This window comes from Sus scrofa, chromosome Y (genome assembly GCF_054392235.1).
Source record: "Sus scrofa isolate SSC_HxYL_T2T_F1_AM1 chromosome Y, Sscrofa_HxYL_maternal_Yorkshire_Landrace_v2.0, whole genome shotgun sequence".
NCBI classification, from domain to species: domain Eukaryota; kingdom Metazoa; phylum Chordata; class Mammalia; order Artiodactyla; family Suidae; genus Sus; species Sus scrofa.
In genome coordinates this window covers 1,754,074-1,769,680 of record NC_139402.1, presented here as the reverse complement: position 1 = coordinate 1,769,680, position 15,607 = coordinate 1,754,074, and the positions used below count along the sequence as shown (strand labels likewise).

General features: G+C 62.4%; 1 protein-coding gene across 11 annotated transcripts in view; it reads left to right on the top strand.

The window, feature by feature from the left end:
- PPP2R3B (protein phosphatase 2 regulatory subunit B''beta) overlaps window positions 1-15,607 on the top strand; it is an 81,633-nt gene that overhangs the window by 9,201 nt on the left and 56,825 nt on the right. For 2 of the 11 annotated variants that reach the window (XM_021081367.2, XM_021081365.2), the window contains exon 1: window positions 5,015-5,290. The exons of 4 other annotated variants lie outside the window; for them this stretch is intronic. In XM_021081367.2, coding sequence (XP_020937026.1) covers window positions 5,054-5,290 — 237 coding nt within the window. In that variant the 5' untranslated portion in view covers window positions 5,015-5,053. Of the gene's footprint in view, window positions 1-1,861; window positions 3,546-5,014; window positions 5,291-7,813; window positions 7,869-8,085; window positions 10,384-10,908; window positions 14,963-15,607 lie in introns of those variants that run through there. 5 more of the 11 variants (XM_085009092.1, XM_085009093.1, XM_085009090.1 and 2 more) reach the window with 5 other exon arrangements.

The following is a 15,607-nucleotide window of genomic DNA, read 5'->3' as shown; positions in this document are numbered from 1 at the left end:
TTTATCTCGTGGGGAGACATTTGCATCACTGTCTTCTGATGCTCCCACCCCCCACGTCCTCTGATGGCTGCAAATCTGGTCTCTCTCGCTGTGAGTTTGTTTGGTTCAGACGTGCAGTGGGCCTCCAGAACTGCTAGTCCCTGGAGCAATTCGATCTTGCTTTGCACTTCAGGGAGTCTGGTTGTGACCCGTCCCCACACAGGACCTCACGTGATAACAGGCTGTATTCTCCACTCTGGACATTCCGCCCCCCTCCTCCACTCCGACTCATTTCTTTCACAGCCGGGGGTGTCTCTCTCTCTCAATGTCCCTCACCTTGTCCTGTATTCTCACAGTGTCTTCTGGAAAAGAGAGGCTTATGGTTTGGATGAAGTCCCCGTTGTCACTTATTTTCTTTATATCCGCTTGTGTGTGATCTGGAATCTAAACAGTAGGGTCAAACCCCAGGGCGGGAGTCCCCGTCGTGGCGCAGTGGAAACGAATCCGACTGGGAACCATGAGGATGCAGGTTCCATCCCTGGCCTCGCTCCGGGGGTTAAGGATCCGGCGTTGCCATGAGCGGTGGTGTAGGTCGCAGATGCAGCTCGGATCCTGTGTTGCTGTGGCTCTGGTGTAGGCGGCAGCTGCATCCCCGATTAGACCCCTGGCCTGGGAACCTCCGTATGCTGCGGGTGCGGCCCTAAAACGCAAAACAACAACAACAACAAAAACAAAAAAACAAAAAATCCCACAACCCCGTGCAGAAAGGCTTCCTCCTGGATTTCCGCTGGAACTTTTACAGATGGCACTTGGATGCCTAGTCTTGCCATCGGTGCAGGCTGACTCTTCCATGCGGTCTCGGGTGAGCTGCTGAGGTTAGTTTCTTTGGGACGATTACTCGGTTGCTCTGCTGTCAGTCTTTGAAGTGGTTTCCCGTTGTCCTGGGTTGGCGCCTGGCTGACGGTCCTGTGGCCCCACGGTGGCCATCCCACGTACGCATGTGCTCATGCCATGGGTCCCTGTCCTGCTGCCACGCCTTCTAGTGACCTGGAAATCAGCCTCCCCCCCATCACCTTTGTGCACCATTGTTGGGATGGCTTTTCTGGGTCCTTTATGCTTCCGTAGAGTTTTATTGTATTTTAGGGCTGCACCTGCGGCACATGGAGGTTCCCAGGCTAGGGGTCCAATCGGAGCTGCAGCTGCTGGCCTACAGCACAGCCACAGCCACACGGGACCCGAACCACGTCTGCAACGTACACCACAGCTCACGGCACCGCCGGATCCTTAACCCACTGAACAAGGCCAGGGATCGAACCTGTGTCCTCATGGATACTAATCGGGTCCATCACTGCTGAGCCACGGAGGGAACTCCTGTAGTTTTACAGTCATGTCGATTTCCGCACGAAAAGGCAGCTGAGGTCCAGATGATGACTGTCTGGCCTGCCGGTCTCTGGGGGAGCGTGGCCGTCCTCACGGCGGGCCGTCCATCTCCAGAGGTGCGGGAGGGGGCGGTCTGCCCTCCTGCTCAGGGTTGTGATGTGGCCGACGGGTCTCACGGCTGTTTTCTAGGTGGGACCTGGGTGTCAGTCCCTTAATACGCTGTCGTGAATGGACGGTCGGCCTCGTGTCCGCTCCACACGCTCCCGCCAGCAGCAGCACCCCTGCCCTCCGCCCTGTGACCTTGGGACCCTGTGTCCTAGTTTTGCGGTCCGTGGAGGTGCGGAGGGAGGGCTTTGTGCATCAGGGGCTGAGGTCATGTCTCTGCTGTCTGGGCCTCTGCCCGGCCAGACCCCTCGGGTTGGATCTGGTCGGGGGTCAGTGCTGAGAGTGGGCGCACTGGCACTGTCCCCCCTCAGCCGGAAAGCGCCCCCTGTCTTCCTCCGGAGGGCGTGGCTGCAGGTGTGCTCAGACGCCGCCCACTCAGGTGAGGGGGCTGCCTTGTGCCTTTAGGTGGCCGGGAAATGCCGGAGCGGGTGGGTGTCCAGCTTGTCCAAGGCCTCGTGGTCACGCAGTGTTTGCTCACGGTCTGTGCGCGTTACCTGGCCTCACTGCCTGGGGTGACCCCGCCGATCCCAGGCGGTGACCCCACCCGTGGCTGGGCCGAGAGGGCTCACGCGCTGAGAGATTGGTGTGTCCGCTTGGGACGTTGGTCTGCCCTCCATGTGCTGTTGCGGGTGTGGTGTCGGGCAGGGCGGGCCTCCTAAAAGGAGAGGCCTGTGCCTCCTCCTGTCCTTCCTGCAAGACTGTTCAGGTCCTTTCTGCCTTAAAATGCCGGCGACTGTCACTGCGACCGCTTCTTCCCTGGGTGTCGAGGTCCGACCCCAGCGCCGGTGTGCTGGGCGTCGGAAGCCCCGTGGCGTGCAGCCCCCATGCCCCCCTGGCAGTGCCACGTGGAGGCCGGGCCCGAAGGTCAGTCCGGAAACATGAGAACATATCCTGCAACACCCCTTGCTCGGGGGACACGTGTCGTGGGCTTTGGGAGGTGCTCACAGTGCGTGAAGGTGGGTGCTTCTTGCCGTGGGTCTCGTGGGTCCTTCTAGGACCCGGGGCAGGGGTGCACCAGGGCGGCCCGCGACCTCCCGGACAGCCGACTCCTCAGACCGAGGCCCCCCCGAGCAGTGGGTGTGGGGTCGCCGTTCTCTCATTGACGCCGTGTCGTGGGCAGGCCGTATCGTCCTGGGTTTTCTGGGCAGCCTTTGGCTCCGACACTGAGAACCATGGGAAGAGTGTGTGGCAGGGTCTTGTCTGGTCCCAAAGGAGCCCAGGAACCTCAGGTCTCCAAGGAGAACCCCCGGGTGCCCGCCGTCCCTTCCCCCGAGGGTCTGCACCGCGAGGTCGGGCATGGTCCTACTTGCGCTGCTAAGAGCAGTTTTCACCAGTATTTGCCCAGCGAGTGGCTCCTCTGGCCCTGGAGGCTCTTCCTGCTTCTCCTGACAGTGTCTCCAGCCTGGCCAGGGCCTTGCGTGTCTGGAGCACAGGGCCAGGGCCTCAGGAGGGGAAGCAAGCCTGTGCAGTTCCAGACCCTTCCTGAGTGGAGGTGCTGCTTCCGAAGTCCTGGCTGCAGGGGGGCAGCTGGTCTCCGCCAGGGGGCCCTGAGCCGCAGTCCTGCGAGAGTCCCCTGTCTGCCTGGGTGTCCCAGGCCTGCTCCATCCCGTGGCCTGCAGCCTGGCCTCGTCACCTCTGCCCCTCTCCCTGGGCTGTGCTGGGTGTGCCCGTGCTCTTGGGGACAAACGTTGCTCTTTCCCGTGGTCTGCGGGTCTGTGTCCCTCTCCCGTGCGTTCCCTTTGAGCTGGAGGACCTGCTGACCTTGCCCGGTGGACTTAGCGGCAGATGAATAAGAGGTTGCATTTCTCTGCCTGCATCGACCCTCCTGTTTGCAGCAGGGTTTAGGGTGCGAGGCGCCTGTATGGGAGCCGTCTTGCACCCTTAGCAAGGGGCACGCAGGTCCCAGCACTGCTATGGAAACAGAACATAGAGCTGACTTGAAAGGTAAGGCCCAGAGGCCCTGCGGGCAGGCCGGTGACCAGCATGTGCCACTGCCCTGGGCTGGTCGCTCTGGTGCAGCAGTGCTGAGCTTTGCCACCAGAAATCACCCCCCGGGCTCAGAAGCCAATGGTCAGCCTGGCCCCGGGTCAGGCAGGCTGGTTACGTGGGTCTGCTGTCTGCGGGACAGCCCATGGGTGGGTTCTGCGGGGTCCCCCCCCCCATCTGCTCGCCCCTTTGTTCCTGCAAGAGCATTCCCAGAGCCCCGCGGGGGTCCCACTCTGTGCCTGCGCGGGACTGCAGCCACCACGTCGGCCAGATGGCCACGGCGAGTCTCAGGGCCGGGCCCTGGTCTGGATGGAACACGAGCTCCACACAGACCTGGCGTGTGGGGACCTCCCCCTGGTGTGTGTGTGGTCAGGGCCACGTGCGGCTGCAGCAGTCTCACATGGCTGTTGTGTGTCCAGATCCACAAGGGGTGCACTGCAGGGTGCCCCCAGGATTGTGACAAGGCACCGTGTGCAGTCTGTGTGCAAGTGCCTACGTGGGCTCCTGTTCACACATGAACCTGGACTGTGTGGGAAGCACAGGCTCTGAACTCTGCCGGGGGCCTGTGAGACAAACAGGGGTCAAGAATAACCCCCCAAACAAGTCCATCAAGCAGGAAGCAGGGGATGGGGGGCCTGCCCTCCCCCCAGCATCTTTGTCCCAGGTCCAGGGGGTGGCGGGGAGAGGGCAGGGAAGGTCAGCCCTGGTAGGAGGAGGCGGCCCTGGGGTCCTGGGACCTCAGAGGTGGAGACGGAGGTCAGCTCTGGGGGAGCGGGAGGGGGGATTGTCCAGAGGTGGGGCCTGGCCCTGTCTCTGCTTAGTCCTCATGTCAGATTCGGGGCCCCTGCATTCCCCACTCGGTGCATGACCGTCTGCTCATGCGACCACCCACGCCGTCTGCATCATCTGTGTCACCCTCCACACCACCCGTGTCTTCTGTGTCACTTCCCACACCACCTGCGTCCTCTGCCTTGTCTGCGTCACCCCCTCCCCATCCGTGTCACCGTCCCATCGCGCTCTACACCGTCGTGTCCGGTGCGAGGAAGCTGTAAAACTCCCCATCTTTGGACCGAGCCCGTCAGAGTGTCGCCTGCAGTGTAAAGTTTGTGTATCTCAACTCCAGGTGCCGAGCTGCCTCAGGCCCCGCTCCTTTAGGTGGAGAGGGAACAGCCCTAGGGCCGCACGTGGGCTCGGGGGGCCCATCGGGCGCCGTGGCGTCCCCCGGTGCTGCACAGACCTCCCCTGTCTGGAGCGAAGTCCCCTCCCTCCCGGGAACTCGCAGGGGGCGTCTGCGCACCATCTGTTCCGGCCGGCCGACCGGGAACAGGCCGGGTCCCTGCCCGGCGGAGCCCAGTGAGAGCGCGGCTCCCAGCCGAGAGCAGAGGCGCCTCCGCGCTCAGCGGGAGCTCAGGGCCGCCGCTCGGATCTGCCCGGCGCGGGCCGGCCCAGCCCCGCCGGGAGGGGCGCCGCAGCAGGCGCCCGGCTCGGCCTGTGGAATGCGCGCGGCCCGGGCCCGGCCCCCACAGCGCCCGGCGGGCGACGCATGGAGCGCGCTGAGCACGGCCGCCCGGACCGCCCCGAGCCCGCCGGCCCCGGCCAGCCGCAGCCCCGAGAGCGCGCCCGGCCCGGCCCCCGGCGGCCCATGCGAGGCGACATGCGGCTCCGGGACCTGTCCCTGCGCCAGGACCCCGATCTGCGGCAGGAGCTGGCCTCGCTGGCCCGCGGCTGCGACTTCGTGCTGCCCTCCCGTTTCAAGAAGAGGCTCAAGGCCTTCCAACAGGTGCGCCGGGGCCTCAGGCAGCCGGGCGAGGCCGGGCAGGCGCGGGTGGGCGCCGCCTGCGATCCCGGAGCCTCAGCTGGGAGCGGCTTTCGTGCTTGTTAGCGAGTTTGTTAGGGGAGGTTATTGGGGGAGTTTGTTAGGCGGCTCTTGCCCGCCGTTTTAGCGGGCCTGGGACAGGCAGGGTGCCTCTCCAGCGAGGGGGGAGCTTCCCCCTCGGTAGGAAGCGTGGGGACTGGACCCTCCGAGGGGCCGGGGGAGCCCCGGGGTTGTCGGACGCAGGGCACCGTCGGGGAGCGGTGTTGGGTCGGGGAGCGCTGTTTGCTGTGAGCGCGTGGCGCCCGGGGTTCTGTAAGGACTCCGCTTGTCAACATCTCCGCTCCTGCTCGGGGCTCCAGAGGAAACCCCCTTCTGTCTGTGCCTCCGACATTAGTGGAGGGGCCGTGGGGTTCAAAGCCCTGGCTGCCCTGGGAGCATTTTGTGATTGGAGGAGCTGCTTTTCAGGTCCAGGGCTCTTCATCACTTGTATTTACCCCCCAATCAAGGAGTTAAGGCTATGTCACCCCCCCTAAAAAGCCCATCAAGTCAGACCAGGCTGCTTGGGGTGGGAAGGACTGCTTTCTGCTGGTACCTGAACTGGATTGCTTTTCTGAGGCCGTTTCTCAACTTTTGCAGAGCTTCTGAATTTCCTCTGTCTGGTCTCCATCTTCCAGCTTCCCGGCAAGCGGGTAGTGCTTGGGAGTTTGGGAGGAACGTGTTTAGGGTCGGGGTGTGCGGATCTCAAAGCAGAGCCAGCCAGGCTGCTGCCCTTGTTTTACAGGAAGGGGCCTCGGTGTTTGCTGGCTGCTCTTGGTCCTACCTGTGCACACACGCTGTGCTGAGATGGTCTCTAGATTTGGAAACCCTGCCCTCCCCTGACGGTGGCCGTCACTCGGTGGTGGGGGCACCTCCTGGCTCCAGGCTGCAGGCAGACCCGTCCCTGACTGTCTGGGTTGTTCTAGGACAGCTGTTGATCTTACAGAAGCACTTTTTGGGAAACACGCTTCGCGAATGCCTTTAAGAGGAAGGAGTTTCATGTTACAGAAAATGTGGTCCATCCATGTTCCCTGAGAGGGACAGTGGGCTGCCGAGAGGAGTGCCCCTTGGGGGTGGGGGAGTTTTCCTGGTGTTCAGTCCTTGATGTTTGAGGGTGGATTCAGGAGGTAGCCTCCGTGGCTACCCTCCAGGGTAGACCAGGCTGAGGGGAATGGGTTAGAGATGGTGGGGGGAGATGATGGGTGGATGGTGGACACATGGGGGGTGTGTGTGGGGGTGTGTGTGTGGGGGTCGGGGTGTGGGGGGTGTGTGTGTGGGGGGTGTGGGTATCGGGGGTGTGTGTGGGGGGGTCGGGGGTGTGGGGGGGTCGGGGGTGTGTGGGGGGGTCGGGGGGTCAGGGGTGTGGGGGGTGTGTGGGGGGTGTGTGGGGGGGTCGGGGGGTCAGGGGTGTGGGGGGTGTGTGGGGGGGTCGGGGGGTCAGGGGTGTGGGGGGTGTGGGGGGGGTCGGGGGGTCAGGGGTGTGGGGGGTGTGGGGGGGGTCGGGGGGTCAGGGGTGTGGGGGGTGTGTGTTGGGGGGGTCAGGGGGAGTTTGACGGGGATGGTGGGCAGTGCCTTAGACATGACAGCCAGGGCCTTTAGTGGGTGTCCACTGGATGTGGGGCAGTGGATGGCCCACAGTGTGGATTGTGCTGTGTCTGCCCACCTGCCCTGCCTGCAGGTGCTCGGGCCTTGTGCACTCTGGGCGGCCTTGAAACCCCAGGTAGTCCACAGCCATGTCCGTTTGACCTGGTGCCAAGCTCATGACAGTACACTGCTGGTTCTGTGGCCTACCCTGTGCCTCCCCCCAACCCCCAGGACTGCACCATGAGCTCCCCTGCTTCCCTCCATGTTGTCACTGCCCCGTCCTGCTCACACCTGTTCCGCCGCCCTGTGGGGTCCTTCAGGTCCACACGGGCCCCACAAAGCACCCAGACCCCAGTGCAGCTGTCCCCCAGGTGACAGTGCTGGACATGGAGCTGACCCTCCTCACAGTCACAGCCTGGCTTCTGGGCTCTGGGAGTCTCAGAGACCATGAGGAGTCATAGCACTGGGCAGGGCGGGCCCTGAGTGCCCTCTGACGCACAGTGTCCCGACCCGACCTGATGTGGCCACTCTGGATGCAGTACCACTGCCCTGCCCAGCCCCAGCCCCAGCCCCAGCCCTGCCTCTGGTCTGGTGCTGATCCAGGGGTAGCTCATGCTGGGCAGACGTGGAGTCCCTGCTCCACCAGCTCCTCCACAGCTCGTGCTGTCCCCATATGCCCACTTGCTGTCCAGAGCAGCTCAGCCACACCCCAGGTGGTGGCCTCTGGCCTCTGCACAGAGGCTGTGCTGGTTTCCAGCCGTCCAGGCCCTGTGCAGATCTAGTGGGCTGCGGGCAGCCCTGTTAGTTCTGGATCAGTGATGAGTCAGGGAGCCCTGGCCTCCCGGCCTGAGCCAGAAATAGCTCTTTGTGACCAAGCTGTCATCTTGACCAGCACCGGGTGACAAGCCCCAGGAGGCAGCAGGCAGGTTGCTGGAGGTGGGGGTGGCATCGCCTTTGGAAATCTGGTGCCCACCCGTGCTGCTGCTGCTTACTCTCTAAGGGGCCTCAGCCCCGTGGAGCACATGCTCCCTCTCTCTGTCTCCCTCCCCCCACTCTCTCTGTGTCTCCCTTTGTTTCTGCGCCTCTGTTTCTCTGCGCCTCACTGTGTGGCACACACATGTGTTTGTGCCACTTTTACTGTCCCTGTATGTCCATCCTGACTGCAGGGAGCTCTGGAAAGGGTCCCTGTGGCTTGGCTGGGACCTGTAGGGCTAGGTGGGGCCAGCTCCCAGTGGTGCCTTGTGCGCTGCAGGATGCGTGCCTGCAGCTGTGCCTCTGCGCTCTATTTCTGGCCTGGAGATTAAACCGTAAATCTCCCATGTCCGCGCTGGGCTGTTTTGTTTCTCCGTTGTCGGGTGTGGGGAGCTGTGCCCAGCCTCCCTCGCAGCACCTCGGCTTGGCCTGGGTGAGGCTGTGCTGGGGCAGGTTCCCGGCCTAATGCCAGCTGGGCATGGCTGCCCCCTCTGCAGGCCTGCACCTCCAGCCCACTCTCTGGGCATGGCATGGCGATACCGGCCTCCGTTTCCCTGCTGTTGGCTTCTGGATCTTCCCCCATTTGCTAACGGTTTTCACCCACTGAGTCTTTATACCTTCTGTGAGTCTCTTGGAGGTAAATATTCTTTTTTCCATCTGATCTTTGTATTTTAACTGGAACATTAGTCCATTTACATTTATTAAGTCTATTAGTCCATTTTGATTTATTTTCATCTCATTTTGTGCTTCTTCTTAGGCTCCCCTTTCCTGCCTCCTTTTTATCTTTCCCTGTGAGCCTGGACCTCCTGGCGCCAGCTTCCTGCTTTTCTTACGCGCCGGTGCGCCAGTGGTGTCACCATCGTTCTAGGTTCCAAGTCGATCTCTTTACGCTCCACGTCAAAACGCTTAACCCCTTCAGTTCCACCAGCCTTTCAGTTATGCTGTTGTCTTGACAGAGTCCTTACAAGAGGTAGAATGACCTTTATGTGCCTGATTTATGTGGTTGCTACATGCGTTTGCCCCCATGTACACCTGCCTGGATCTTTTTCTGTCTTGCATTTGGGGGCACTTTGCTTCCACCTGACACAGCTTCCTCAGCCTCTCGTGGCAGGTCTTGCTCTCATTTTGGTCTTTAAAATGCCTCAGTGTTCCTGTCATGTGACAGACACCTTCGCAGCAGGGGGAGTCCTAGATGGAGACTGCTTTTCTCCAGCTCCTGGGATCTGTTGTTCCCGCTGAGAGCTGGCTGGAGGTCTAGGTGCGCCTTTGGTCATGGCCCCCCTTCCCCCTTTTCATCCTCTTCGTTCCTTTTGGGCTGTGTCTGCACTTCTGCTGGCAGCTCTGGGCTCTCCAGGTTCGTTGTCCTGGTCCAGGTGCGGGTCTTTCTCCAACCCCTGGGACTCATGGCTCCTGCATTCCCTGGATGCGTCTCCCGCTGTCCCAGCTGCAGTCTGAACACGAGTTTCACTTCTCTCTTCCATCACGGAATCTCTCACTGGCGGTGCCTGATCTGCTCTTTACCCAGTCTGACAAGTATGTTTTCTCTTCATCTCCTTTTCATTTCTAGAAGTCTTACTTGGGTCTGTCTTAAATCTGCCTGCTCGTGTGTTCTCAAGCCTGTGTTTTATTTCTGGAAATACACGAAGCGTGTTGGTTCTCTCTTGTGATAGCTCCAGGGCCTGGAGCCTGTGCAGGTTCGATCCTGCTCCCTGTCTGCAGACTCAGCCGCATGGTGCCCTGTTTCCATGTGTGTTTGAAGGTTTGACCATAACCTCCTTGTTTTCCGGGTGACGTTGGGGGTTTCTGGAGTCCTGAAAGAAGGATGGCTTTACCCTCAGGAGGTCTTGCTGCTTTGGGCGCTGCCAGCCTGGGACAGTTTGATATTTTTGGCTTGAGAGTCTGGGGCCCATACAGATGGCTTGAGTGTGGCTGGTGGGCTTGAGTGACAGTCTGTGGAGGCTGTGTTCTGGGGTGGGGGGACCTCCAGCCCCCCAGCTCCCTGCCATGGTGATGGTGCCAGGCTTGAGACCCATGATTTTCCTCTGCTCCCCAGGGGTCACGGGGGGGGGGTGGGGATCTCTCTGTGGTTTACCCTCTGCATCGAAGGTGCAGCCATGGGGATCCCCTGGCAGGGGCGGTCTGTCCCCTGAGCTGCCTCCTGTCCCCTGAGCTCTACAAGGCTGGGGGGTGACCTTCGCCCTGCCCTGGAGGCAGGTCCTGTTCAGGCCCCACCAGCCTTGCTGGGTCCCCCTTCCTGCCTGGTGTGTGAGGCCTGAGAATTCCTCGCCTTCCCGCCCGTCTGTGGACGTGCCCCAGGAGACACCGGAAGATGTGCGGGCCAGCGTCTTGAGCTCCATCCAGCAGAGGGGTTGCCACAGAAAGAAAGGTCCCTTTACAGTTTGAAGCACAGCTTTCTGAAAGAGAGGAAGGTTGTTTCCTGTTGGGGCAGCACTTTTGGAGGTTCTGTGAGTGCCTAACCCTGGGAGCCTGCTCTAGGGTGGGGGTGGCCCTGCTGCTTCTAGTTGGGACTACAGGAAACCCTACTGAGCCTGGGGAGGCCTGTGAGGGGCAGCAGGTGGGGGTGACAGTGGGGCGGGGACAGGTGGGGTGAGCGTGGGGGGAGGGAATGGGGGAGGGAACGGGGGAGGGGGACAGGTAGGGGACAGGACAGATGTGGATGGAGGTGGGCTCCAGTGCAGGTGGGTGTCATCTGTGGATGGCCTTGTGACCGGGGGTGACAGTTCCTGTGAAGGAGCAGCCCATGGCTGGAGAGGGTGGGCGGAGTGGGCTCTGTCTTGACCAGCTGTGTCAGGTGGATCTGAGCTTGGTCTTGGAGGAAGTGAGGCAGGGGCTGTGGGGGTGTTGGGAGGGACCGTGGTGCCCAGGCCCTGAGACAGGCAGGGACAGTGGCACGCCCCGGACAGATGCACCCCTGCCCTGTGGCCCAGGGCAGTGGTGTGGTGCTCACGCTCCCTGTCCTGCTCCCACAGGAGGACTTGGTGAAAGGGACGTGTGGTGGTCATGGGATAATGGTCCTGCTGGCACTGCAGGGGGTGTTGTCGCCAAGGCTGTTGAGAGCAAACCTCCTGGCATGGTGTCTGTGTTCCCAGCCTCCTGCTCCAGCCTGGGTAGAGCGGCTTCCCTCCCCTGCCTGGACTTTCGCCCCCTCCTCTCCCCGCCTGTTCCTCTCCCCTCCTCCCCTTGCCCCCTGCTCCCCCCTCCTCCCCATGCCCCCTCCTCCCCATGCCCCCTGCTCCCCCCTCCTCCCCATGCCCCCTGCTCCCCATGCCCCCTCCTCTCAGCCCCTGGCTCCTGTCTCGGGTGCGTTCTCTCCCCCACGCTCCCACTCCAGGAGGCAGCAGCTCCGTGTGTCCAGCACTGCTTTGCCCCGGGCGTGTCTCATGAAACGTGGGCCTGGGAGGTGAGGCCTCTGGGCCCTGAGGGTGGGAGAGCACTCTGCTGGGTTCAGGTCTGAGAAAGGCCGGGACAGAGGTGAGGGGAGGCGTGTGGGGAGCTCAGGGTCCTCGTGTCGGCCCCAGGAGAGGGGAGCAGCAGGCGCAGGAGAGGGAGACCTTCTCCGTGGGTGGAATCCCTGCCTCATGTACTCTGCGAGCACGTCCAGAAGGAGCAGAGGTGTGGTTACGCCCTGAGCCGTTAAAGTACTACTTTCTCTAGTTGCCTTCATTCTCTGGAACTCCAGACGCGCAGGCAGAAACAGCCCGGACCCGAAGCCCCGGTGTGCGCTGGTGGTCGCTCCTTCCACGTGCCTTCAGCTCCCTCTGTATTTCCCGTCCATCCAGGATGGACCGGGACTGTTGGCTGTGGCACCATGACCCTGGGGTCAGCAGTCGCACGACGGACTCCAGCTGCAGTGCAGGGTCTCCCTCCTTCATCTCGGTTACTTCCCTGGGCCTTTGGGGGATGTGTTTACCTTCTTTCTTTGGGACGCAGGCGCTATGACTGCGACGTAGCATCCTTGCTCTCTGAGGTCTTTGCAACAGCATTAACTGGGTGTGGCCAGAGGAGATGGGGCGTGGCGTGGCAGGATGCGGTGGGCGTGGCTAGGTGAGATGGGCGTGGTGTGGCAGGATGCGGTGGGCGTGGCTAGGTGAGATGGGCGTGGTGTGGCAGGATGCGGTGGGCGTGGCTAGGTGAGGTGGGCGTGTCGTGGCAGGATACGGTGGGCGTGGCTAGGTGAGATGGGCGTGGTGTGGCAGGATGCGGTGGGCGTGGTGGGGCAAGTGGGGCAAGTGGGACGCAGCGAGATGAGGTGGGGGAGCAGCCCTTGGGTGGGTGCAGGTGACCGCCCTTCTTCGAGTCCCCGACTCCTCCACGATCCTGAAGTTCCTTCTCTGAATAACCACGGGTCCTAGATAGGACTTTGGGGCCCCTCTGCCCAGGATGGCCCATCCAGCTTCCATCCTCCTTGCGATGCGGCTGAGCCCCTGAGCCTGGGCTGGGGGTCAGTCCTCCCATACCTGTGTCCCCTCACCCTGTGCGGCCTGTCCCAGCCCTGCTGGCCATGTAAGGTTTGACAGGCTACTGCACGGACCTCAGACCTCGCCCACGTCAGGGCAGAGCCCGCTGTCGTGAGTCTGCCCGCGGGGATATGGAGTCAGGATCGCCGCCCCTCCCAGCCGTGGTAGGGAGATGAGAGAACAAAGTGACTCCCGGGTTAGAATAACTCCATGTAGTAACTTACATCGCAACCAGGTAAAAAGACAGGTGGTGCCTGGGGACAAATGACCGAACTGTCAGAGCCCAAGTAGGTGGTGCCCTGGAGGCTGGCAAGAGGACCGCAAATACAGGCAGACATCTGTGCAGAGAAGACACCAGAAAGAAAGTACTGTCGGAGTTCCTCGTGCGGTTCAGCGGGTTAAGAACCTGGCATCACCTCTGTGAGGATGTGGGTCTGATCCCTGGCCCAGCTCCATGGGTTAAGGATCTGGTGCTGCTGCAAGCTGCAGTGTAAGTCACAGGCGTGTCTCAGATCTGGTGTTGCTGTGGCTGTGGTGTAGACCTGCAGCTGCAGCTCCGATTCGACCCCTAGCCTGGGAACTTCCCTATGCCACAGGGGCAGCCCTGGAAAGAGAAAGAAAACATAGTCTTTTAAACAGCTGACGGCATGGTACACCTCAGGCATGGGAAGTGGGTGCAGGGTTAAATTTCCCTTGCCTGTCTTTGTTCCCATCAGACGGCAGAGTCCCGGGTTGACTCCCTGTCTGTGGACAGCCCACATGTGGCATATGCCCTGTGCTCCACTCCATGGGGGTGGGGGTGGCGGGGGCCGGTGCGAGGCTGCTCCCCTTCCACGGCTTCAAGTGGCACCCCTCCCCATGGGGCCCAGCTCCCCTGAGACTGACAGTGCGGCCGCCAGTGCCATGGAGGTGCCTCTGCAGTCCAGCTCGTGTGCCGGGCGGGTGTGGGAGGAGGTGCTGCGTGCGGAGAGATTGGAGACTTTGCCTGGTGTAGACTGAGCTTCTAGAGAGTGCTTTTGCACCCCTGAGCAGGAAACGTGCATCCAGGTTGTCTGTGTCCCTGGGACCCGCCCCTCCTGCCAGGCCTCTGTGGACGAGTGCACACCACGCTGTTCCCCCCCCCAACCCCAATGCCTGTGTCTCCCCACGGGGGCCTGACCAGCCACGAGCACAGTGGAGCTCAGGGGCTGCAGGGCGAAGGAGGAAGGCTTGCTCTGGTGCAGGGCTTTGGCGGGACTTGAGTTCTGTCACCCTGCGTCTGTTTTGTGCAAGTCTCCTGAGCCTGCCTGAGAACTACCTGTGAGGCAGGCACTGTGGCCAGTGAGTCAGGGAGTGGTCACTGCACCGTGGCGTTGAGTCTCCGCTCTGCTGTGTCTCAGGCAGCTCCTTGGTCCTTGCCTCCTGGGTGGGGGGTGGGGGGTGGGGGGTGAGGGTGGCGTCCCCGTCCTGACAGTGGAGGGGAAGGTGGGCGCCACCTCTGTCTGTGTGTGCGGCCACAGATGGTCCCCTGCTGACCCTGCCTGCCCCATGGCTGTGACCTTGGGGCTGCCGGCCTCTCCCCTCCTTCCTCTCCCCTCACTTGGCTGCTGATCCTGTCACCCCTCAGGACGGAGCTGGCTCTGCCTCAGCCCGGGAGGTTGTATTTGGCGATCAGGGACCTGACACCCAGCGCCCCCAGGTGGCCGTGTTGACCCAGTCCAGCTGACTCAGGATGCCTCCGCCTTCTCTAGAAACGCGGCCCCGTCTGCGGTCCTGACCCTGTGTGAGGTCGTTGAGCACCGAGCCTCTCACTGGGCACCTCCGGGACCACGTGGGAAACGTAGCACATCCCCGACGTGCTGCTGGGCACTGAGGGGGTCCCTGCGCTGCTGAGGTGGAGAAGCGTCCCCACCGCAGGCTGTCAGCGTGACGTCCACCCCCAGTGTCAGTGTCACTGCACAGATGGCACTGACTGTCCGTGTGTTTGTCCTGGTGGTCAGCTGGCTGCGGGTGTGGAGCCGTGGTGTGTGTGCTGTGCTGGGTAAAGCCCGGTGCTTGGTGGAGGTGGCTGGCACGGGGCACGCCCGCCGTGAGCCCCCTCCTTCCAGTGCTTCCCCGCCAGGACCCTGAGCTCTCCCTGCCTCGTGAGGTGTGTCCGTGGGTGCCCAGCTGCCAAGCACGGGGTGTGTCCTGGACATGGGGCTGGACCCTGTCTCCTCTTCTCTGCCTGTCAGGGGAACGGGCACATGTTCTCTGTGGCCGCTCACCAGTTGTGACTCAGGGCAGCTGTTTCTGGCACCAAGGAGGCCTTCCTGGGTCAGCATAGAGGGGCACTGTTGCGTCCTGAGGGGGACAGTGACATACAGTCCAGGGACAGCGAGCTTCGTTGAGCATGGCCACAGAGGAGCCTGGCTGTGCCCGCCCGCCAAGTTCCCCCCAGCTACTCGGTCCCCGTGCAGCTGCCTCTCTGCAGGTGTTTGCTGAGCTGTCTGGCTGAGCGCTCCCGTCTGCTCAGGGCATTTGCAGACACAGCCCCAATCTGTGTAGATGGTGCAGCTGGCCTCCGTGTACCTGCAGCCCGGGCCAGGTCAGTCCCATATGTCACCTGACACACTGTCCAGAGGGCCTGGCAGGGGGCACCAGCTGCCCTTTGACATGGCTGAGGGCGTGGGTGTCGGCTCTGGGATGGCTCCCTGCCATGCCCTGTTCTGGGGGAGTGACCCCCATGGCTGTGCACTTGCTGAGGCTGTCCTCTGGCTGCCTGGACCTGTGTCCATCCACCAGGAAGTGCAGGTGTGGGGACAGGTGGTGACTGGTGCGAGCTCCAGACCAGAGGACACCATGTCCTGGCTGTGAGTGATGGCCCAGGGACAGCCCGCCTGTGCCCACCTGCCCTCGGGGAGGGGGCCAAGGCAGGTTGTCCACGAGCACCACACTGGCCTCTGCAGCCTGGGTGGTCAGCTGTGCTTGTCCCCAGGGGTCACACCCGAGGCGCTCTGGGGAGGTGGGCCGTGTGGACCAGCTCAGCAGTCACAAGTGGTACGCCTATGCTTGGCTGGTGTGATCTCGGGGGGCCGGGGGGCCTCACGCCCAGGAGGTCTGTGGTGCTCTGTCCCTGCATGGGTTGGCGGGCCCAGCGCACCCCTCTTGGGGACCCGACCCACCCACATTCGTTGTGCAGGTGGGAAGAGGCCCGCCCCCGCCCCCGCTGATTCCCAACCCTGCTTCGCCC